This window comes from Drosophila subobscura, chromosome E (assembly GCF_008121235.1).
Source record: "Drosophila subobscura isolate 14011-0131.10 chromosome E, UCBerk_Dsub_1.0, whole genome shotgun sequence".
NCBI lineage: Eukaryota > Metazoa > Arthropoda > Insecta > Diptera > Drosophilidae > Drosophila > Drosophila subobscura.
This window is the reverse complement of record NC_048531.1, coordinates 19,268,330-19,291,358: the sequence shown is the minus strand read 5'-3', so window position 1 is coordinate 19,291,358 and position 23,029 is coordinate 19,268,330. Positions and strand designations below refer to the sequence as shown.

General features: G+C 48.7%; 10 protein-coding genes and 1 long non-coding RNA gene across 13 annotated transcripts in view; 1 reads left to right on the top strand and 10 right to left on the bottom strand.

Annotated features, from left to right (window-relative positions):
- Nucleotides 1–1,119, bottom strand: part of LOC117892546 (putative polypeptide N-acetylgalactosaminyltransferase 9) — a 59,705-nt gene extending 58,586 nt beyond the window's left edge. For both annotated transcript variants that reach the window (XM_034798855.1, XM_034798856.1), the window contains exon 1: nt 482–1,119. The gene's annotated coding sequence lies outside the window, so the exon portion shown is untranslated. The remainder of the gene's footprint in view (nt 1–481) is intronic.
- Nucleotides 1,120–9,738: 8,619 nt separating this feature from the next.
- On the top strand, nt 9,739–10,984 carry LOC117892548 (neuroserpin-like). The gene is made up of 2 exons (XM_034798858.1): nt 9,739–10,780; nt 10,840–10,984. The coding sequence occupies exons 1-2, from the start codon at nt 9,745–9,747 to the stop codon at nt 10,953–10,955; spliced, it is 1,152 nt and encodes a 383-aa protein (XP_034654749.1). The 5' UTR covers nt 9,739–9,744; the 3' UTR covers nt 10,956–10,984.
- Nucleotides 10,985–11,939: 955 nt separating this feature from the next.
- LOC117892551 lies at nt 11,940–12,130 on the bottom strand. The gene is made up of 2 exons (XR_004648728.1): nt 12,084–12,130; nt 11,940–12,000 (listed from the first exon to the last, which is right to left on the bottom strand). It is a non-coding gene; the product is annotated as an uncharacterized LOC117892551 (long non-coding RNA).
- Nucleotides 12,131–14,761: 2,631 nt separating this feature from the next.
- LOC117891229 lies at nt 14,762–15,517 on the bottom strand. The gene has a single exon (XM_034796575.1). It carries the CDS (start codon nt 15,511–15,513, stop codon nt 14,848–14,850), a length of 666 nt encoding a protein of 221 aa, XP_034652466.1. The 5' UTR covers nt 15,514–15,517; the 3' UTR covers nt 14,762–14,847.
- Nucleotides 15,518–15,567: 50 nt separating this feature from the next.
- On the bottom strand, nt 15,568–16,646 carry LOC117891228. Its single transcript, XM_034796574.1, has one exon. The coding sequence runs from the start codon at nt 16,517–16,519 to the stop codon at nt 15,851–15,853; it is 669 nt and encodes a 222-aa protein (XP_034652465.1). The 5' UTR covers nt 16,520–16,646; the 3' UTR covers nt 15,568–15,850.
- Nucleotides 16,647–18,192: 1,546 nt separating this feature from the next.
- On the bottom strand, nt 18,193–18,780 carry LOC117891231. The gene is made up of 2 exons (XM_034796576.1): nt 18,655–18,780; nt 18,193–18,593 (listed from the first exon to the last, which is right to left on the bottom strand). The coding sequence occupies exons 1-2, from the start codon at nt 18,694–18,696 to the stop codon at nt 18,273–18,275; spliced, it is 363 nt and encodes a 120-aa protein (XP_034652467.1). The 5' UTR covers nt 18,697–18,780; the 3' UTR covers nt 18,193–18,272.
- Nucleotides 18,781–19,071: 291 nt separating this feature from the next.
- On the bottom strand, nt 19,072–19,714 carry LOC117891327. The gene is made up of 2 exons (XM_034796745.1): nt 19,566–19,714; nt 19,072–19,500 (listed from the first exon to the last, which is right to left on the bottom strand). Exons 1-2 carry the CDS (start codon nt 19,605–19,607, stop codon nt 19,144–19,146), a joined length of 399 nt encoding a protein of 132 aa, XP_034652636.1. The 5' UTR covers nt 19,608–19,714; the 3' UTR covers nt 19,072–19,143.
- Nucleotides 19,715–20,009: 295 nt separating this feature from the next.
- LOC117891330 (accessory gland protein Acp53Ea) lies at nt 20,010–20,603 on the bottom strand. Its single transcript, XM_034796749.1, has 2 exons — nt 20,480–20,603; nt 20,010–20,410 (listed from the first exon to the last, which is right to left on the bottom strand). The coding sequence occupies exons 1-2, from the start codon at nt 20,519–20,521 to the stop codon at nt 20,096–20,098; spliced, it is 357 nt and encodes a 118-aa protein (XP_034652640.1). The 5' UTR covers nt 20,522–20,603; the 3' UTR covers nt 20,010–20,095.
- A 131-nt stretch (nt 20,604–20,734) lies between these two features.
- Nucleotides 20,735–21,251, bottom strand: LOC117891328. Its single transcript, XM_034796747.1, has 2 exons — nt 21,178–21,251; nt 20,735–21,122 (listed from the first exon to the last, which is right to left on the bottom strand). Exons 1-2 carry the CDS (start codon nt 21,217–21,219, stop codon nt 20,775–20,777), a joined length of 390 nt encoding a protein of 129 aa, XP_034652638.1. The 5' UTR covers nt 21,220–21,251; the 3' UTR covers nt 20,735–20,774.
- LOC117891326 lies at nt 21,251–22,292 on the bottom strand. Of its 2 annotated transcripts, XM_034796744.1 has the most exons (3): nt 22,213–22,292; nt 21,694–22,148; nt 21,270–21,640 (listed from the first exon to the last, which is right to left on the bottom strand). In XM_034796744.1, the coding sequence occupies exons 1-2, from the start codon at nt 22,252–22,254 to the stop codon at nt 21,798–21,800; spliced, it is 393 nt and encodes a 130-aa protein (XP_034652635.1). In that variant the 5' UTR covers nt 22,255–22,292; the 3' UTR covers nt 21,270–21,640; nt 21,694–21,797. The 2 variants fall into 2 exon arrangements, with proteins under 2 accessions (XP_034652634.1, XP_034652635.1); XM_034796743.1 differs by lacking the exon at nt 22,213–22,292 and having other exon boundaries at nt 21,251–21,640; nt 21,694–21,776.
- Nucleotides 22,293–22,339: 47 nt separating this feature from the next.
- LOC117891329 (accessory gland protein Acp53Ea) lies at nt 22,340–22,916 on the bottom strand. The gene is made up of 2 exons (XM_034796748.1): nt 22,767–22,916; nt 22,340–22,706 (listed from the first exon to the last, which is right to left on the bottom strand). Exons 1-2 carry the CDS (start codon nt 22,806–22,808, stop codon nt 22,383–22,385), a joined length of 366 nt encoding a protein of 121 aa, XP_034652639.1. The 5' UTR covers nt 22,809–22,916; the 3' UTR covers nt 22,340–22,382.
- Between the last annotated feature and the right edge of the window lie 113 nt (nt 22,917–23,029).

The window sequence follows — 23,029 nt, the reverse complement described above, 5'->3', positions numbered from 1 at the left end:
AGCATGCGGAAGAGCTGTGAAAGAGAACTCATGCAAGACGAAGCAACAGCAACAACAACAACAACAATGAGTAGAAGGTGGGGTTTGGATGAGAACCAAAAGCAACACAAGAAGAAAAAGAAGCAAACGAAGAAGCAGTGCCATGTAAAATGTCAGTCCAAGTTAACGGGACACCACGCGGCGGCAGAGACACGCAACAAAAACAAATTTTTGATCTGTTGTCATGGGCGAAAAGGGAAGGAGAGGCGTGGAGTTGCGAGCCGAGGCGAGGCGCCAGTAGCAGCAGCCGCAGCAGGTGCTGGGTGCTGGGTGCCGTCGCTGAGGTTGCGAGACTTGGGACAGAATATGTCCCATTCAACCCCCATACAACCCGGTCGGTCGGTCGGTCGCGTGTCGTAGGGAAGAGTGGGGGAAGTCTAACAACAAATTTGAGTGCTTTCCTCCTCGGTCGCAACGCTACATTTCCACCCGTTTCACTTACCCCCGGGCAATCCACCTGCTGGAATGACTCCTTCTCTTTCCCACTGCTGCTGATGGATTCTCCTCCTACACTCAGACTCTCTTCCGATTCCTTGGGTTCTTCAGCTTCTGCAGCAACTTCTCTTCCGCAACCAAATTTATGATAAACACTCTCTTACGCAGATTGCCGCTGGCCGCTTCTGTGTTGTTTTATTTATTTGTTTGCAATATTTGTGAAGAATATTTTATGTTAAGTTTTTTTCCCGATTGATTTAGAGCCGCACGCTACGTTTCGTTTCGATTTCAGAGATGTGAAATTTACGGGGAGAATTGACGCTAAAAATTCGTAATTTTTGGCCATTTATTCGATTTGCATTTCTCTTTCGCACCTTCACAGCTGATTGCGGGCCACTGCTGTTGTTTTTGTTGTTGTGGCTGGTGCTGTGCCACTCTTCACACTCGCACAACAATGCACAGACACTATCACACGCACTCACACACACATGGGCACGGCACGCACACACTGACACCACCTGCGCGCGTAGAGGTGTGCTCGTCGGCGGACTCTTCACGTATTTTTTTGGTTGGAAGAAGAGAAATGCAACGCGGTCACCTCCAACTTCCAACATCCAACACTTTCAAAGGCAAAAATTCGAATGGAGCGGCAAGGCCGTGGATTTGCTAGCTAAACGCGCCAACGAGCAGCCACATGTTTGAGTTCGAACACCACATAACAGAGCTGGTTTCTGGAATCGCAGCTAGTAACTACAACAGAGTTCGATTAGACCAGCACGTTGTAGCATGTTCGAAGCGAACTCAGGTTCGATGTGGGGTGTGGGTCACTTCTTGCTGTGTGATAAAAATTCACTGATAAGAGACACAGACTGAGGGTTTGTCGTGGCTGTTCTTGATGTTGGCGGAGGCCTGAGAATGACAAATGTGCCCCTATGCGAAAGACATTATTTGTGGCAGCCAGACATTAGTGTGGGAGTGGAAAAGCGAGCGGCAATGGCAGCGGAAAGAGATTGTGGTGCTACTTTCGTGCGACTCCCTCTAGTGAAACAGCACAGTTATCTCCCCTAAAAAGTCGCTTACAAGCCGTTAGTGTCTACATGGAATTTCTTTGGTTAGCCTTTTTTCCACTTTATAGCTAGCGTGCTCATCACTATGGCAACATCAAACTAGGTTGTTTTGGTGATTTTATGCCGGCTCCCAACTCGAACACGCACATGTTGGCCGCTGCACTTGTCGCTCGAACCCCTCCGGCATGCACGTGGCTCATTTGCATTTACTTTTTCTGGTTTTGTTGTTGCTGTTGCTGCTGTTGAGGTTGCAAGGCACTGTTGCAGACGATTTTTGAATATGGCTTAAGGCGGTTTCTGGTTGTTTTTTGCAACATTCCTCATTTCCTAAGACCTCTACCCATGAACGTTGACCCTGTCATACTGCAGTTCCCATTAACTTTCGTCTGTCGACTGTCTCTCCCGTTGACAAGTGCCGAAAATCGACCGCAAAATTGACTTCTTTCCGAAACAGTGTTTCCAATTGCTTTCCACACGCCTCCACTCCATGCCCACAGCCCCTCTCTCGCACCCACCTCTTCGTTATGGCTCCTTCAATTGAAACATGGCCAAGAAAATTTGAGGAAAGAGAGGGAGGGGCGGTGACGGTGACGGGGCGAAGGGAGATGACACCAATCAACTTTTCCTCTGCCGCATTTTTCTTTTTACGCATTGCAAAAGTTTTCTGTTTTCTATTTTCTTGGCGACGAAACTCGTTTTCTCGGGTTTTCGCCATCAATGAACCCAATTTTCTGTTGGTTCAGATGCAATTTCATACAGCCTGTGCGACTGTCTGTCCATAAAGAGAAGATATTCCGATTAAATATTGGTACTATCAGAGGCCATAGATATTTATGAATCGAAGTGCCTGCTATGGAATATTTATCAATTATTTATTCATTGGTTGGGTCTTAGAAGATCAATGGAACAGCGGCAGCATAGAGAAGTCCCAAAAATCTCCCAGTACCCTGGATAACTCTCAATTGTTTCCCTGTATGCATCCTCCCTATTTTGAATATGGCCTATCTGCCACCTGTACGATGCAGTGGCTTCGTTTGTGGAGTGTTTTTTCGTTGGCGCTGCCAATTTGCCGACCAATTGAAAATGCACTGCACGCCCCAGACAAAAACTCATTTGCAACACTTCACGCAACGCCGGCGATTTCGATTTAGCCAAGATCAAGGGCGATAATGCCCGCAGCAGCACTACACGGGGGCTTCGGGCTACAAAGGGGGAGGCGGGGTAGAGCGGGAGAGCGCTGTAGCTGTAGCTGTAGCTGGATCTGAGTTTTGTTGTATGTACGGGACGGGACGGGACGGAACAGGACAGACAGCGCATTGCGTGCAACAACGTGCTGGAGATATAAATAGCCGGCAGCCAGAGCAGCTCGCAACTTACAACTTGCCCCTTATCCAGGCTGGCTGATCTTTACGCACAGGAGGCACCACCAGCAGCAGTAACAGCGCAGCAGCAGCAACAGCAGCAGCAACAACAACTTGCAACATCAGCAACAACAACATTCCTTTCGACATTTAATTAACGATCGCGATTGCAATCAATGCAGGGCTCCTCTCCTGCCTCCTCCTCCTCCTCCCCTACAGGTACCACATCCCAGCCCATCCCAGCCCATCCCATCCCATCCCATCCCAGAGTTTGGTGAATGAGTTGGCGGTGGCTCGGGTAACTTCTCGCAGTGGTTCGTACTTGTGGCTGTTGGCTGTTGCCTGTTGCGGTGGCCTGTTAGCCGGAGCTAAGCTGACAAATACTGTAATTAATTTTAATTGCAGCGATTGGCGCTCGCTTTCCGTCTCATTAAAGATTTAACTCTGGGCCCAATGCTAGATTTTTATATTATGATAAACCCGCGGGGATCTCCAATTTAAAGTATGCCTCCGCGGCATGCCCAAGCCCCCATACAGCCATCCATTTTATCCATTCTATCCGTCCGCGTCTGTCTCTGGGCACATTCCTCTTGCCATTCCTGGTACGTGTTTTTGCCCCTAATTGCAGAAAATGTCGCGTGGCAAACATTTTCTCGCCTTTCCATCAAAGCAAACGTATCCAGAACGGAGGGCGGCGCATAAGCAAAAAACAAGAAATAATCGCAAGTAGAAACACAACAATCGATAGTGGCAAGACTGTGGGAGAGCCGATTGTTGGAAACATATTTTTGGTAGAACAGCACGGAAAAGGGCGGAGAATGTTGATAAATAAAAGTACGTTGGTATTTATAGAAACAAAAGCAGAAAAACAAGAAATTTCATAATAAATCGCATAGTTTTTGGATATTTGGATCTTGGTAAATTTCTATTTCAAATCATTATTAATTTCAATATTAATAGAGACAGAATTCTGTTTATTTAAGACAAGAATTTCCCAGGTTGTAAGCTTCCACATGAGCACAGCATACCCTTCCTCTATACGGCTTTCGGAGGTATCATAAATACAAGCAAATGTATACATACACACATATGTATGTATGTATGTTTGTATGTATGTATGTATTTATGTATCTGTGTATATGGCTTTCAATATTTTTTGCATACACTTGCACTTTGGCCAAATGGAGTGGAGCAAAGTGCAAAATGGGAATAAAAATGTTCTTTCATTCTGGCATGCAGCGGCGAGTGGCACTGCGGGCTGGGGGCGGAGGGGTGCTGTGAGCATGGCGCCCGCCCCACCCCATTAGAGGCTCAAGTGGGAATAATCATATAAAAAATACTTTTCGTTTGCAGTTCATTGAATGAGAGCAAATCCAATTAGATGTTGACTTGGCATCAAAAACGACCCCTCGACCGTGCACGCCCAGCCCAAGCCACCCGCTAGACACAACACACCCACACCCACACAAACACACACAAATGGAGTGCCAAGTGGGAGCCAACAAATTGTTGCATACTTTGCCGCGTTTCGTAGGGTTGGGGCAGTGCCGAAAAAATGTTCTTTAAGTCAATTTCCATGCCACAACTTTTGACTTTGCTTCACGTTGCAGCTGTATCTGCGTATCTGCGACAGTTTTAAGGGAGTTCAAGCAACGGCAATTCCTTTTTCTGACACACACACAAACACCTTATACATATGCATGGAGTTTTCTGGTAGTTTATGCCGCAATGCTGATTATTGATTTTGCAACCAATTAAAATGCAGGCAAAAACAACATGCCACAAGGCAAAGTTTCGGGGGATTAAAGTATCTTTGAGTGTGTTTGTCCGAGCCCTAATTTGCATAAGTAAGGGGCTTAAGAAATGATTCTTCATAGCTCAAAGCTTTAACCACAACAATCAAGCAGTAAACCCGCCTTGGAGAAGCTACAGATCATCAAAGGATCAATCAACAGCAAATACTGTAATCCTTTTAGGACTTTAGCATCTTGAAACTAATTATACTTTAAACATTTCATGCATACCCATACGTGGGGTACGTACGTAAATTCCTCCACCCACAGAGCCATCCATCCGGCGAGTCAATCATCCATCCCAGGACTACCAGTAATCGTTATCCGATTCACGTCCAATTAAGCCGCGCATTTAAGCGCCAGTGTAAAGGTGTTTTATGTGTATGGAAAATGGAGTATTCACCGTTGGAATATGGCCAGGCTTGATGGGTAATTAATCAATATAATATCCGATATGATTACCGATATTATCGGCGGGGCACCTGCCGCAGACGAATCAACATAAACTGTCGCCGTCATAAAAAGTGTCGCAAAAATGCAAAAAGCAACGGAATGCAGAAAATAAACTTTTCCTCACACACACACACACACACACACACACACACAATTAAGGTGCCATAAACACATGATAGGCGGGCGCGTGGTGGGGCAAGGATGGAGGTAGGAGGCGGCAGGTTTTTGGTGCAGGAATGGGTAGAGGTGCCGCAGCCGCAGCCAGCAGGGATCGTAAAAAATGCTGCCAACCAGCCAGAGCCAGAGCCAGAGCCAGAGAGCCAAAAAGTTGCAAAGTGCAATTTGAAAAACAGTAAATAAGTCGCGGGTCGGGAGGTGGAAGGCAGGCGGCAGTCACTGGGGAGTGTCACGTATCTGCCCCAAAAGTCACGGAAGTATTTTCGCATACGAGTCCGGGATCTACATATCCGTGCGGCGGGTTCACGTACGTACGGACGGCTGGCTGGATGGATGGATGTAGAGGCGGCGGCAATGACATGACTTGGCAGCAATTTCTATGCCCAAAACCCGCACCATTTTCCCCTTTGCCCATTTCCCCAACACTCTGCCACACGACTCTGACAAATGGGCCAAAGAAACGACGAAACGAAACGGAGCGGAGCGGAGCGGATCGATGTGGTGGCGGTGGTGGCAGGAGGCAGGAGGCGTGGCTGTACAGGTGTTTTGCGGTAATCGGGGATGACGGGAAGGAGATGTACTGTACTGTACATTCGCCACGAAGGTGCAGCTGAGAATGACGAAAATTTATGATATTCTCCGACTCCGACTGCGACTCCGAGTCGCTGTGCTCTTTATTGAATCCCAGGGAGGAGCGGGCGGCGCGGCTGGTGCGATTTGTAACCAAACGAAATTGAAATACCATCCAGGGAGGAGCAACAGAGAAGAGAGGAGAGGTTAAGGTTTGCTGTGCGGTTAGGTTCAAGTCAAGTTGAGGAATGTTAAAGTCAAAGCCGAAAATTGGATTCGATTGGGGGAAGGTTAAGTTAGTTCCTTTTACATGCAAAATGGGGATATTTCCAAGGCTATTTTCTATTCAAATCAACTTCAACTTTAAGATTTAAGAATGAAGATTGCATCAGTTCAGAGCTAAATCTTATTCAAAAGGTGTTCCCTTAGTTTCTACAACTTTATTCCAACTCCAAGTATCTTTCAGCCGCTAACAATTAAAGTGAGTCAGGGGTTGGGTTAAGCTGCGGGGGATGCAGTTTCCCTTAAGCTTTGATCCACTCTACCCCCGAGCACCCCTCGAGGCAAATCCCATTTAAGGTCAAAAGCTGCTTACACCGCGAGGCAGGATCTTTTTGCACCTCAGGCTGGCCTTTCAATTGAGTTGTTTGTCGGCACTCAAAGCCCACCCCCCACAGGGCCGCAAACGGCTTATGAACACCCACACCCACACACACACACAGGGGATACACAGACAGTCTGATGCAGGTGGAAGGAAGAGGCTGGCATAGTTGCGCTGCAATGTCCTTGCCATGCCGCCGCAATCATAATTAGTATCCTGTGAAGACATGTGTGCGTGATGCATGTTATGCTCCTGTTGCCACACAACACACACACACACACACACACACACAGGAAGGCAGGTGGCTTTGTTGGCCAGTGATATATTGGCATTTAAGCCAGGCCGAGAGTGTAGCCCAATACAGAGAGAGAGGGAGAGGGAGAGAGAGAGCCCACAGACACAGCCACTGGCGCTGGCACTGGCGTATCCTGGGCTTTAAAAGGACACTGAATGAATAATGCCAACCAATTTGCCTAGACGACAGGCGACGAGCGACTAGCGACTAGCGAGGGTCCTGCGGCCCTGGCAAGGACTTCATTAAACTGCAAAAATAGAATTAGAGCACATACCGAAAGGCTGAGGAGCTTAATGGCAGCTTAGACCCCAATTAAAGGCAGAGGACGGAAGAGGAGACAGAAGACACTTGAAAGGAAAACCAAAACTGAAGAAATAGACAAACATTTTCACGCTGCCAGACAACGGCAATCAGCAGGATGGAATGGGCAGCGAGGGATGCTCCTGCTGCTCCGGTGATGACCATAAAACACCTTGGCTAATTTCCGCAAATTGTTACAGCTGACGAGTGAGAATGAATGGCCCCCGAACGGGTGAGCAAATGATTAAGGAGAGCAGAACTAACGCAGGAGCGGGGAGTAAGGGTAAGAGCTGAAAGGACATACGGGCTAAGGCTTCCACTCGAGTGCAGAAAAAAGCAGAGAAGAAACAGAGAGGGAAGAGGAGAATACATTTGGGCAGCAGATCGTATCACATCCTCCCCCCAGATGGGACAAATTGAATGGGATTTCGAGTGTATGAAAGATACAACTGAGGAGCAGGAGGGACTCCGCCAGGAGTGCACGTGATCGAAGGTTGCACACTCGTGCACTCCACTACTGATGGATTAATTATGAAAGACCAATCCTCGTTGTGGCCATGTGTGGCACGTACTGTTGCTGCTGCACATCTTCCAGGCATGGCCCGTGTCTACTTTCTGGCTGAGGCTTTTCCCAATTAACAGCAGCACTTCCACAAACCGCTTTGGCCACAACTCTCTTCGGGGGAAATGCGTTCAAAGCTGGCAAAGACTTTCTTTGCGATAACCTCTGCGGCTGTGGTTTTATTTTCGCTGCTCCCAGTCCATAAATTTGCAGTGCCAAAGTGATAATGAAAGTGTTTCCTTCCGTTTTGGCCAAACAATGTGCCAAGAAGCGGAGACACGAGGCGAGAAGAGAAGCGAAGCGAAAACCCCCCAGAGACCAGAAAGGATATGCGAACGGTTCGATACTCTTCAAGGATTATCATTAAATGTAGAAAAATAACTTGAAAACAAAGTTCGACAAAAGCAGTTCAAAAACTTCCTTAATTTCCACCGTGTTAAGGTGCATTAAAGTGCAATCGAATTCAATGGGTGAACGTAGCCTTTCTTGCATCCTTCCTGCGAAGGAAGCGTACTCGCAGCACTTCGTTCTTGAGCTGACTGCCTCCTGCTCCTTCTGCCCCACTGTTTCCATCCATTCATCCTTCACCTCTGCGCACTCCGCTGCGCTTCGTCGCCTTCTGGCTTTCACTTGGCTTGTTTATTGTTTTCCGCTCAGCGAGAAATTCAATTTCGGTGGCAAACACACAAACAAAACCCCAAGAAGCAGGGGAATCCACGAAAGCGGGAAAACAGGAAAACACACGGCCAGGCAGAGCAAATGAAACGCAGCAGCAATTGCTCCGATTGCATTTGGCTTTCGCTGCAAATCCATGCCTTGGATTTATGCTTGCCGCAGGGGGGGGCAGGCTGGGGATGTCTGTAGCCACGCCACATCGGAAGACTCGTTTAATTGCGCGCTTAAGCCGAGACTCTGGACAGACACCGGACAGACTCTAGTTAAAAACAATTAAAGCCTTCTTCTAGGTCCAGCGGAAGAAAAACAATCGCGAGGAAATTCCGTCTTTTCCTTTTCCCATGCAGCTTCTCCTTTTCTGCCTTTCCCTTCGCCGGCCAAAAGTTGCAAGTCCAAAATGACCGACTGTCCTCGGGGAGCCGTTGAAGCGTGGCCAAAGGAGCAGCAGGAGCGTGGCAGCAGAGCCCAGAGTACGGAGTGGCATGCACCGAAGCACTTTACACAAAATGGCTTCCTGCCAGTTTTCAGTTTTGTTTGTTCGCTCCAGCCACCGCCCCCACCCCACCCACACCACTGCAGAGCTGCCCCCAAAATGGCAGCAGCCAAAAGGTTGCCATGACTCTCGGGGACTCCTGTGACTTCATTTGTTTAAGCAAATTTTAAGCAAATTCTCCGCAGTAGAAAGAGACACAGGATGATATTTTGTTGTGGCATTCACAGTTTGCTAAGATTTAGTTCGGAGTTTTCCAGCATTTATCTGTTTAAAATCATAGAGATCCCCCAGCTTCACTAATGGATATCTAACAGTCGATTCCTTTTCGTATTTGTTCATTTTTCGGGCACGTTCACACCGTAAACTGGGGAACGAAGAGCGGCATGGAGGTGCCCATAAAATGAGGGAACTATGACAAAAGATTGCAAAGATGGCAAAAGTTTAGGGCAACGTTAATTAATTTTGCGTGCGTTGAAGCCTGAATGCTGTTGCAGCTTCCAGAGGTCAATTGGCAGCCCATGACCCACCCACCCCCACTCACTTCACGGTGCATTAATGAAGTGCACTAAGACGGAGATTTTAGGGGCCCTTCAGAGTATTTCCAGAGTCTAAGGAGAACAATAAAACTTACTTTGAAGTGTCCTTGGCTTTTGGTCGGTGGTGACCTGAAAAGAGGGAGAATATTTAATGTTATAAATGAGTAATAGTGAATAGGGAACAAATATCTATAAGTAGAGCCTAAAAGTCGCTTCAAATCAAGCTGCAAATGCAGACCTTAGACGATTCTTTATGCCTTGCATAATATACGAAGCCAATCAAAGCATAACCAATTGGCATTACCTCCCACTCCCACTCCCCATTGCCACTGCCCTGCTTGCTCGACAAAGTTCCCCTTCAGATGGGTTAAAAGTAAACTTTCAACCATGAGATATCCTTCTCTTTGCTCCATAAATAATGTTTCGGTTAAGCTGCTGCTCGTGGGTTTACTTTTGGCGCACACCCGGGCGCAGATGCTGAACGAGTGGCTGCTGCACAAACACATTGCGGGGCGGCAGGGGGAAGGGGAAGCGCCGGGCAGCCTGATCTGCCATCCACCGTTGATGTTGGCCTTTCAGGCGATATTTCTCCTATCGGACGGACGCACCCGCGAGCAGATGAACGGCAAATGGAAGGGTCCCCCGCAGGCAGGCATATCCGGAGCATGGCCCAAGGTGGCGGGATTCAGAAGCCTCCTGGTCAGGCCCACGGCCATACCCGACTCGGCACGCAGTGCGTTGAGGCGAGTGAGCGACTTGGAGATCATGGACTTCGAGTCTCCGGGCACGAGTCTGTTTGACATCAACCAACGACTGGAGGTCTTCACGAGTCCGCTGGTGGAGAGCCTGGTGAAGAGGCGCCACCTGAGCAAGGACACCCAGATGATATCCCTCAGTGCCGGCGCCTTTGAGGGCTACTGGGAACGACCCTTTCCCCGGGAGAACACCCAATTCCGTCGCTTTCACAGTCAAGGCGGACGCATTGTGGCCATTCCCACCATGTACCAGACGGGATTCCACTGCTCCTACGCCAAGCTGGCAGACGGAGAGATGCTCCTCGTGCCGCTGGCTGGCAGTACCAATGTCCAGTTCATGATCCTCTTGAGCTCCATCGAGTTCAGGGATGGCAAACCCTTCAGATACATCATTCCACGACACGACAGCCTCACGGGGCTGCTGACCCTTGGCAAGCGGCAGCTGGTGGAGTTGCAGCTGCCAAAAATGCAGTTCTCCTACGCTGTGGAGCTCGTGCCACACATACTCAACGATTTGGGGCTGCCCGATCTGCACGGCGAAGCGGCCAGCTTCGGCAGACTCTCGAATGAGACGAAACTTCGACTGTCCAGCATGATGCACACCGCAGCCATCGACCTGGATGAGAGCGGCATCAACGTGGTGAAGCAGAGTCCTCGGGGAGGAGAAGGTGGGTTCCTCAAACTGAAAAGATTGCATCAGTAATCCATGATAATATTCCAATTGCAGATAGAGTGAGATCATCCAAGGAGAAAGGTGTGAAATTCTTTGCCGATCGACCCTTTTTCTTTGCCATGCTCGACCAGCGGCAAGTGTACTTTACAGGCGAGTTCTGGGATCCCTGAGCATTAAAGAAAAGACATGTCAAACTGTGCCTCAAGTCCATTAACTTTGCACCACTGCTGTGTGGGGTAACTCTTCATTTCCGACAGAGCCCTGGCTGTGGGTAGGTACTCTGGGTGCTGGTCCCTGGACTGTGGACCCACATTAGGAATGTGTAATTAAGCTGCCTCGAATTTCGCCCTGCCCTACCCCACCCCGACCACCCCTTGCTATGCTAATGACTAGAGTGAGATGCTGCTGCTGGGGCTTGTTGCTTGCACGAATTCCTGACAGCGATAAAAATGTTTCGACCCCCCCACCGGTTGACGGCATGTTTAGTCAGCGGCTTATGCGGCGTATGCGCAATGTTATCGCAAGTTCCTGTTGACCAGAGTACGAAAAGTTTGTCCCAAAGTCAAGGGGCCTCTCGTCTGCATGAATTGATTGACACGGGAAGCGACAACAGAAACAGAAACAGAAACAGCAACAGGGCCAACAGCCCCACACAAAATGTGACTGCGAAACAACTTTATTTGCGAGAGAGAAGTGGCATTCATGAAATATTCATGCAGGCAACAAAAACAAAAATACACACGAAACCAGGCTGTCAGAGGAAGGAGTTGGAGGAGACAACTGTCAGGGCCAGCATTTATTCGTGGCACCACCAGTGGCAGAGTGGAGCGGATGGAAATTGAAGGCTGCATCAGGCCAGGCAAATGTTGCAGCTTGTTATTGTCACTGGAAATTATTGTGTCTATCGAGAGCGTCTAATCAATATTTAGGTTTGATTTAAAACAAGTTAAAGATGGCCAAAAGTTCACTTTAATCGCTACTTATCGATCCTCCGTTTCGGTTCACAAATTTTCAATCTATGTTTATCGACGGAAGACTTTATCCCTTTTTTTTGTTGAACAAATTCAATTCCACACTCAAACTGTTATTGTTTGCGAATTCCTTTATCTATATAAATTGTTCCGGATGTTTTTTGTGTACCTTGAACCTTTTTGCCATCGCCTTATCCCATTTCAATCTCCTGTGTCCTCCTCTGGGCACGACTGCCTCTGCTTGCTATGGAAAGACCATTTATTTGGTTAGCTTGGGATTGACCCACATTTGACACAGCTTAAGTTTCTCCATTCCCATATACGAACATGCGATGTTTGTCCACGCTGATAGTCCAGGCAGGCTACCAGAGCCACCTCGCCTCACCTCACGGCCCTGAGCTGAGTAGGAGACCAGCAGCAGCAGCAGCAGCACGAGTGCCAGCCAGCCAGCCCCAGCACCAGCAGCAGGAAGCCCGAAAGCAGAGGCAAACTTTTAAAGCGTCCAAGCCAATGGCATCGATGTCGTCTGGCACTACACAAACTATAAATTGGCTTAAGCCCCCCGACAGTCAGCCAGAGAGCCAGCCAGCCAGCCAGCCAGCCAGCGACCAGTTGTTGAGTGTGTTCCCATTCTCGACTCCAGCCAAAAAGAGCAGAAGAAGGAGCAGGAGGAGGATCCGGAATGGAGGATGGCAGCGGTGTACAACGTTTGACACTTTTGAACCTGATGTACGGCATTCAATCTCTGAATCGGGTCTGGTCTGGTCGGGTCGGGTCGGCGGGGGCACGCTCTCGGCAGAAAAGTTTCTTTGTGGCTTGTCATGTTTTTCATTTGATTTTCAATGATTTTTTGCTAATTTTCCATGGCATTCACTTTGACAAACATTGCGTCTGCCTCCGCCACTGCTGCTGCTGCGAAGATTCCCACGACAGTCTGCGCCTGTTCATCGCCAATCGCCATCGTCATTGACTTTTACCCGATGCCCGCCCGATTGGTGATGCCCGCCGATACCTGTTTTTCCCATTTCCATTTCGCTTCTTTGCCTTTTCGCCAGCTCTTCTGCTGTGCATAGATTACAAGTGGAAATTTTTTAAGTGCCCCCCAAGCCAAAGTTATTATTATGATTAGGATGAAATGAGTTTTTTTTTTTGTGGGCAATGAAAACTTTTTCGCTGGTGATTTTCGTTTCGCGCAGGGAAAATCGAAATATGGAAACTTTTACTTGCAGTGCAAATCATGGGCATGACCAATCAAGGCAATAGTTTCTATAGTCCATCAAACAAAAAAAGAGCCCCCTCCCCTCGCTTTCTTTTCTCCTTTTTGGGTTCTGAGTCAGACGAATCGGAGAAAATCAAGGACCACTCGACTTCTGTTCATGCATTAATCATAACTCAACACAAACCGAAAGTCAGAACGGAAATTCGCATCCATCTTCATCATCATTAGGGGCATAAGGGGCCCAACATAAAGGCGGCCTCCCACAGCATTCTTTCCTGGCACGGAAATTAAAAATTCATCTAGGGAATTTTCCTTTTCTTTTCTTCTCTTCTGTTTTCGGTTGGGTATTCGTTTTAAATGAATATTAATTGCGATTCCGATTGCGTTTGCTTTGCGTTTGCGTTTGCGTTTGCTCCACTGTAATTGGGCCTGGCCTCCATTTTGCCTTCAACTGCTATGCAAAGCGGCATTCAACACGGGTGGGGGCAGGGACTCCACATAAAGTCGAGGCCTCGGCATCGACAACCACCGCTTTTGATTCAATTAAATGCAGCAGGAGCCCGAATAAAGTGCCTGGATTCCCACAATAGAAGGCCCTTCGCTCAAGCACAGCGATTACACTGCGAGAACAGCAAGCCAAGTAGGTTAAAGCGGGATGGAGCAACTAATTCTGATAAGCATAAGCATGTTAAAGAGGGATGCATGCAAAATACAGCTAAATCCACTCGCATTTACTCGCGCGCACACACACACACACACACTCTCCCACTCACCCGCGCACTAAAATCTCAATGCGCACTTTTGCGGTAAAGCGAACTTTGAGGTTAAACACGACTTGAAAATTATTAAATCGTCCAGCAAAACATAAATTAACAAGTATGTTGGCAATTTTCTTGAGTGTTGGCCATAATGCTGTTTCTCGATTTGAGTTGAGTTTGTGCGGCGGTGGCAGCCTTCCGCCTTACAACCTACCAACAACAACTTGCTGGCGGCATAATGAAAATTGAATTATATGCTTTATAAAACATCTTCTCTCTGGAAAGTGACACCCACCCGCCCACAACTGCAGGAGCGACACGAGTACAGATTTGCTCAATTTGCATTTTGCCAGACCCAATATTTGGATGTACTTTTGCTTACAGCTTCAATTAGCAATTGATTGGGCCTAACGTGCGGGAGGGGAGGGGTACGGTACTGATTGCCACCACGGCAAGAGCAACGCAATATCCACATTCAATTAAGCCATTTGTTGCCTAGCCCTGCCACTTATTCAATAGACAGATCGCATTCATTGTTTATAAACCTCCTCTTACCAGAAAACAATTTGCACGCAAGCCGGCAATCCAAGTTGGCGGCCACTCCACTGCGAGGCGGCGTGAAGTGCTACGTTGCATATCTTTTTATGTAATCAGACACACTTTAATCATAATCTTATTAGGCGCACTTAATTAATCAAGGAGCAGCACATTTTTATTTTTATTATAACGAGAACAGTTTTTAAAACAATTTGCAACAACAATAAAACAGAGCGCGGCGCGTGGCTTGCAAAATTGCGGATTTTGATCTACCCCTAACGCGTCCGTGTGATCGGGAGCAGTGTTGCAAAATGTACGTATCCTTTACCCGCCGATAACAAACTAAAAATATTGTTTCCCACCAAATTTCAGGTTTAGACAATGCGACCAGTTGGAGGAACAATATAAATAAATGCGCAAGTTTAAGAAATTATATTGATAGTTAGAATCCTTCTGTGCCTGCTTGACAGCCAAAGCTGACACACATGCATGTGTATCGTTGTGTTGTTTTCAGTGTTAGCAATTATCGCAGAGCAACTACAAAGAATAAACACAATTTATGGAGAAAAAAGGTGCTTTATGAGCTATATTCATCGCTAAGTGAGGAATAGGCTGCATCGTCAGGCTCCCTCACACCCGTTGACTCTTCCCCATTATCTGCGTAGGAGTCGTAGGAGTCTTCGAAGCCCGGGGGCAGCTGACGGCCCAGTTCAGGACCAGCCGGTGGGAATTGCGGACTTCCACCTCCAACCTTCCCCGGTGGTAAGGAATCCAAATCCGATGGTTTAATTCTGTGTTTGTGCCCGTTCTGGGAGTTTTCGAAGCCCGGGGGCAGCTTACTGCCCAGATCAGGACCAGCCGGTGGGTATTGCGGACGTCCACCTCCAACCTTCCCCGGTGGTAAGGAATCTAGATCCGATGGTATCATGTGTTTCTGCTCGTCCGGGTAGTGCTCATCGTCGTCGCCGACTTGACACACCTCCAGCTTCCGGCAAGCGCCGTTGTTCCTCACGATGAAAGCCTCCTGGCAGCCACAGCCGCTGTTGCAGCGGTGGAAGCACTCCCGCCCGTGGCAGCTGCCGCGGCAGTAATGGTAGCAGTCGTAGTAGGGGGTGCCTTGGCAGGGAACCGCCATGTGGGCGCTCGCCAGCTGGATCAGCAGCGCGCAAAGAGCCACAAGGATGCAAGACCTCATTGCGGCAGCAGCAAAGAGCGACAATAACTGCCGCATCGAAAGCCGCATTCCCCAGGGCGTGACTCTCGGCCGATGGCCAATTGGAAATGCAATTGGAAAGCGTACGTATCGAATCGAGTTTATTTGCTATGCACTTAAGTAACAGCTTGATTCTCGGCAGGATTTCGACAGTGTTCCTTCGCGAACACTCTTGGAAATCCTCAAGCCCGCAAGCCTTGGCGCGGCACTCCAGCTGCGCTCGGCAGGAGGCAACTGGCTGCCACGCTGAGGTAGACAACGTGTGAGTAAAGGATCCTGGGGATCCAGAAGGCACTGCAGCGGATTCAGCGCTGCCTGCACATTAAAATTTCATAATTAAGCCAACTTATTGTAGGTTGCCGCACATCTAGTCCCTTGGCGGCGGGCCACGTGGTCGCAGGACGCTCTCGAGCAGATTTGGACCGGGCTGGTTCTTGGGCCTGGGCGTCGGCGTCAGCGAGCGGGTGTGCGGTGGTGCGTCCTCCTTCTTGTGTACGGCAGAGGTGGCCGCACGGCGCAGGCGAATCTTCTCCTCCATTTTGCTGGGCACCATGAAGCAGTTGGACTCCTTGTAGACCGGCTTGCGGCGATCGTTCCAGGGGAAGGTCCACACGATGGGCGTGAAGTCGCGCCTCCATGGCTTCCTGGGCTTGAACCAGCAGTCGCAGGTCCAGTCCTCCTCGCCAGGAGCATCGTCATCGCCACGCACATAGACGCGAACGTAGCGCGAGGACTTGCGGAAGAGGTCGAGGGCCTCGTTAAAGGTCAAATCCAGAGCTGGGACATCGTTGATCTGCGTGATCTCATCGCCGACACGCATGCCGCCGCGCTTGGCCAGCCCCGTGGGCGACACATTGATGATGGTGAGCGGCTCGAACTGGTCGTAGCCGCCCGACACCTCCATGCCCCACATGGCATCGTAGAAGCTCATGATGCGGCGATCCGTCTCCAAGGTGTACGTCATCTGGAGCTCGTACTCGACATTGTCGAACGCCTCCGAGTCGTACTTGGGCACCTTAATCTTTGAGTCGAACATTTCTGATCCCAACAGTAGGTGATCCTCCTCTCCCTGGCAAATGGAAACTACAACCGAAGCTGCTGCAAGTCGCAAGTGAACGTACGTGGCACTGTCTCGCCCAGCGTCAAAGTTGTCTGACGTTGGGGGTGTGGATGGGTTGCTTTTATAGCAATTGGGAGCTAATTGGCAGATTTGGCAGCCTCTAACGCGATCCCTCGAAGGCCAATGTCATTGTTGTTCAATCGGTTTGCCAAGTGCAGTGGGCACCTTGTACGGAAGGAAATCTCTGATGAGTGTGCTCGCCGATCGGTTCGTCCGCTTTCATGTGTGGTTCCCACTGTGCCTTGAGGGGGAAATCAATTCAATTGATTTGCATTTAATTGTTGTCTATTTTTAGTGGCTGTGATTTTGGCTGACGGAAACAGCGGCCGACCCCAAAAGCAGGCCGAAGAGGAAGAGGAACCCATGGCCGCATTTGGCCATTGAAAGTGGAGCCGCTGCGAGAGCCAAGGGAAACGAAAGCCAACCAAGACCAAGTGCAGTTCCAGCAGCAGCTCTTCTTCATTCCGCTAAGCAGCTCCGCTACGGCAAGTGCTAACAACCTGTCCAAGCTTCCACGCGATTTGATTTCACTGACCTCAATTGCAGCTCGCCGCTGGCCAACGAACAGTGCAACAGCAATGGACTGGGGACCAGCAGACGGGCAGACCGGCAGCTTCTGCCTGCCGACTATTGAATTATTCATTTGGTCAGACCAAAATGCAACAAAAGAAGAAGGAAGACCAGCGACAAAAGTCCATAAAATACTCTTGTGGCCAGCGACGAGGGAGAGCAGCGTCGAAATGGCAACTGGCAAATGGCAAGCGGCAAACAGTGACAACTCGCCTAATTACAACGAATCTTTGGCTCTGGAAACTGCAGCCGCTGCAGAGTAAATTTGTCCACTCAAAGAGTGCTTGAACCCACACAAATCCCTGGCCTGGAGAGTGGCTCATGCTGGGGCTTATGCAACGGCTCTGCGCTGTCTGTGATGTCTGCACTCTGCACCCGGGGATTTGCATCGCCGAGCGTGGCAAGCTTTTGTTTACATGGAATGGAATTTCCAAGCAACAATAGAAAGGATTTGGAGCGGAGTGAGCGAAGCGATAATGGAACCGAGGCAATTACTTAGCAGGTGCCAGACAACAATTGGCATTAGATACAAGTAGTGCCTCAGGCACGAGCGCAGAATGAAGACAAGAAACTTCGTTTGATGCTATCTCCATGTGGGTCACGCTCCCTGCCTAACATTGTCTTTATCGGACATTCAACACTCACGAATTGGCTTCCATTTTGCTATATAAACCGGAGACAATGTGCACTAAAGTCAAAATCAATCAACATGAAGCTTCCTCGACTGTTTCGTGAGTATTTAAAGTTATTTAAAAGTGAAAAATCTAACCTTTACGTTTACAGTTCTCTGCGGCACCCTGCTGCTGGTGATGCCACTTGCCTGGGGCATACCTCCTGGCTTATTGGAGTATATCAAAAGGCGTGTGACAAGCTAAAGGAACATGCAGCGAGCTTCCACTTGGAGTTTCTTTTAAAAATTAATTTCCGCTTGCGAAAAACATAAATTCTTGTAAAATACACCGAATGATCTGATTCTTGGTGCAAGTTTCTAATTGAAGAATGAAACATTTGCCACAATGATGTACGGTTTGCTCTGCCGCGCAAACTCCTTGTATGCTCTGGTATTTTTATTTGCAAAATGTATCATTTATTGTACACTTTAATCGTCAAAGCAGTGCAGTCGGTCAAGCTCTCGTTCCACGGGCCTCAGCAGTTCGACGGCAACCGCAAACAGTTGGATGAGGCAATCGGGCTTGTGGTAGATGGCCTTCTTGGCGAATTGGTGCACGATGCGAATGTACTTCAGGAAGCTGGCACTATGATCCATCCTGGGTCGGTAGTCGATGCACAGAACCAAGATCTTCACCGTGTCAATGGAGTTCTCCATCACCAAGGCAACGCCCTCGTTGATCGTCTCTAAGCACTTCAGAGACTTGCTGAATTTAGCCGAAATGCCCTGCACCTGACTCGTGTGGCACAGCTGAATGACGAATGAGGGTTCGAATCGGAGTGGATTGGACAGAGCAGGGGAATATACTCACAGCCATTAGGCTCAGCAACAAGGAGATCTTGATCAAATGCATTTTTGGGCTTTCGATGTCTTCGTGCGTGTGCGTATGGGGCTTGACGGCTCCAGACCCAAAGTTTGAGCCATCAGCAGCCACATGCCCTATATATAGGCCACAGGATAATGCCATTGGCCATGCACGCGGCCATCACAAATGATGAATTTCAGGCATTCGCAACAGCTTATCCATAATCCATGGCGAATTCGGTCCGAGCAAAGCGAATGAAGTCTGACCTTGAATGGAAAACCACTTCTGATTGGGTAAACTTGAGGATTATCCGGTGATAAATTTAAGCTTAAATTTTGATTATGAAAGCAGAGGAATTCCCCCTTAAGATATTCTTTCTACCAAAAGTTTCTTGCAGTTTTGTTGGTGGGAAAAACTTAAAAATTTGATTGCTATTGTGGCATGGAAATATGCTCTCGATTTATTACTGCAATTATATACATTTGTATATCCCTTCTAGAAGATATAATCTTTCTCATCCAAGCATGCCAACTTCTCGATTTGTTCGGAGTATGGTTTGATCAGATCCGTTGCCTGGGTGACCAACAGCCTCAGGCACTTTGGCCTCTCCAAGACGAGCCGCTTGAAGAATCGATAAATGTTCTTCATGTACCAAAGTCCCGATTTTCGCTTGCCGTCCTTCGGGGGTAGAGCCGTGTAGAAGGAGCATATCTGCATCTCGTAGACCGCTGGAATGACATTGGTGATCACCTTGGCCACCGTCTCGACGCCCACCTGGGCGCACTTGCTCAGCTTGCTCCATTGCTCGTTGATCTTGGCCTGTGCATCGACTTGCCTCGGCACCAGACAGATCTGTGGATCACGAGCGCCATCCCTGGCATTAACTATGGTACAAAAGTGTGGCTGAAAATACTCACAGCCAAAAAGCCCAGCAGAATAATCGACCTGAGCACGTTCATTCTTCGTTTCTGGTCGGTAAATGGATATGGGAATGAAGTGTCTGCCCGATCAGCTGTCCTATTTATAGAGCCTCAGACAACTGCATTCGTCAAGCTTTGGGCCATTGCTAACGTTTCTCTTTGCACTTTAATGCATGGAATGCATAAATCTGTGAAAGGATTAGGCGTTCGAGGCGTGGAAAGTATTATCAATGCTTACATAATAGCTTAATCCGTGGACAAGCGATGGGTTCTGCCTGTGGCCTTGACGGTCTATCGCCCCCAGAGATTACAAGGTCAAATCGAGAGCAATATTGATGTGATTATGGTATAGGAGTTTAACGAAAAGTAATTCATATATTTCTAGGCTACCCAACTCCCACGTTTGTCCCATCCTCAAGCCAAATCATAATTCGAGGAAGATTTCTTTGCTTCAAGTAGTGCGCAGGCGCTGGAGCTCTTGGAATTTATTTCAATATTGAAAAACGCACTGAAAATTGAATTGTCTACTAGACGAGGCAGTTCAAGGTATCAATCCTGTCCACGAATGGCATTAGGGCGTTGGCAGTTCCCTTCAGGGGATCCAGCAGGCAGCTCTGTTTCTCGTAAACGGTTCTCCGCAGAAACTCGTAGAGGGTCTTCAGAGTTCCAAGGTAGCTGGACTCGGCATTGTGGGTCGGCTCGTAGTCGATGCACTCGTATAGGGTACGCAACGTGGGGATGGCGCCGCGCAGCAATTTGGCATATGCTCGGACTCCAACATCGGCGCAATCCACCCATGAGTTCCAGCTCTCGGAACTGGTACTATGGGCCATAGACAAGGCCTGACAGGATGGGGGATTGTTGAGTAATTAGAGACACATCTGCGACTGACCTTTAGCTGCTCTACTTACAACGAACGCGCTCAGCAAAAGGGCGGCTTTGATCAGATTCATGTTGGGCTTTCTCTTTGGCTTGTCTCTTGATGCTTTCGGCTAAGCGGCTGCAGACCAAACGTTGCTGCCAGCCGCAGGTTGTGCTCTATTTATAGGCCACAGGATAATCGCATTCGCAGTGCTGGCTGCCTGCTGCTAACAATTAATTTCACGCCATCTAAGGTCACGCTTCTGGCGATTTGGATTTGGATTTAGACTTGCCAACAGATCTTCTTTCTTCTTCAAGTGAAACCCTTTTTATTGCGAACTTTTGTCAACATAATGGTGGCTTGACAAACAGATAGGAGCACTGCAGGGAGCTCATCTTCTCCAGGTGCGGACCCAGGACGCTCGACAGCGTCATGTAGGCATTCAGCAGGCAGGTCAGCCGCTCGCCCATCAGTGCCTTGTGCACAAACTGATAGATGATCACCAGCAGCTGCACCTTGCTCACCCTGGCAGTGCTGATCTTGGGCGCATAGCCCACGCAGTGCATCAGGTCCTTCATCAGCGGCATGATCTGGGTGGTAACACTCGCTGTGAGCTCCAAGGCAATCTCCACGCAATGCCCGACCTTGACCAGGTTGATCTTCTGCCCTGCAGTGGGCGTGAAGTGCAGCAGCTAAAAGTAGGGAATGGCTGCTAGTAGCTGATGGATAAAAAGAATAAAATCTTACAAGCAGACAGCTGAGCAGCAGCGCAATCTTCACTCTGTGCATGCTGGGGGAAGTGTGTGAGAACTCGTCATGGTTTGAGCTGCTTATGTACAGAGCTGCTTGCTGCTCTTTTATTTGTTCTCTACAAGTCTTTGGGCAAGCAGGAGCTTGCCACGCCCAGGTACATGCATCGGTAGGTTTTAAATCTCGCGAAATGCTGCCCCAAAAGCTTCTTCACCGCCGCGGCCACATCGAGCAGACAGGAGGGATTCTGCACGAGTTCCCCCACAAACTTGGAGGCCACCTCTTTGAATGTTTTGCCATCGAGTGAGGTTACATTCTGCGACGTCTTGAAGCCCACACACTCGAGCATTGTCCTCGCTATGGGCGTGGTCCGGTGGGTGAGATCTGAAGTCGCCTGCAGTAAGATCTGAACGCAAACGCCAATCTGCTTGAGGTTATACGTCTGGGCATGCGACAGTAGCTGCAAAAGGATTCCAGGATTAAATAAAGTCACTCTGTGAAAGTATTTATTACCGAGACAAGGCTCAGAATTAAAGCAAACCGCAGGCACTGCATGGTGGAGAGAACTGTCTGGCGACATGCTTGAAAACCCATTTTATATGCTGCCATAACAGTCTCTAATCAACTCGTGGCAGACAGCTTTGCGGCACACCAATGTAGCTGCACTGATGGCGGGAATAGTTGCTCAAATGGGGCTCCAGAATGTCGCCCACTGCATCGGTCATGTTCCACAGGCAGTCCGTGGCCGTGGCCACGTGTTGCAGCAGGCTGAAGCCCATCACCATGGCCATTTGTACATCGATGCTCTCCAAATCGACGTAGACCGTGAGGTTGGTACACTTGACGAGGTCCCTGAACAGTGGCATGCCACTGCTCGCTACGGCGGAGGCTGCTTCCAGAAAGATCCGCCAGCAGATGTTCATGACGCCCAGGCTGTACTCCTGACCATACAGAAGGGGGGCCATAAGCTGCACCGACACAAGGATTATTCATCATTATGTGCAGCTTTAAATGCACTTTCGATTCTCTCACCAACAGACAGCCAAGCAGCCGAACCAACTTTATGCTTGCCATTACCCCAAGGCACTGTGGGAAGGAAGGCAACTTATGATTTCTTTATACATAAAGCTGTCGCCTGACAACAACCAAATCGATTTCGTACGCTTCTTTGTTTACTTAAGACTTATGTCTAGTGATAATCCTTAGTTGTTCAGGCACTGTAATTCGGTGATCGTTTGGGCAAACGGAGTAAGCAGATTTTTAGTGTCCTGAATGGTGCTCAGCACGCAGTTCTGGTTGCGAACGATCCTTTGAAGGAACTGATAGGCCAGCAACAGCACGGCAGCCGAGTCCAGACCCTTTGTCTTCAAGGGCGTGAACTGGGCGCAGGTTGCCAGCGTCTTGATGGTGGGCACAATCTTCTGGCCCATGGCTGACGCCATTTTAACGCCCAGGTCAAGGCACTTGCCCATCTTTTTAATGTCCAGCCCCTCGCCGGCATTGGCGCGGTTAACGGATGCCAGGAGCTGTGAAAATACATTCTATAGGATTCAATTGAAAAGTTTTTCAAGTGCTTTCTGTCTTACCATCACAGAACAGACGACGCATATGATCTGGATGGACTTCATTGTGGTGGTTCTTCTGGTTAACTGAGGAATATCCACTGCAATTTCCCTCTATTTATAGGGATATAGCTAGAGGGCCGGGACAAGGCGATCAGGCAGTGCCCTGCAATAACTAAATTGAATATTTAATCAATGTTCTGCGGCTTACGGAAGGGAAATCCCCTGCCCTACACGTGTCCGCTCGATAAATCAATTGTTTCAACTTACGTTCCGACATTTCGCTT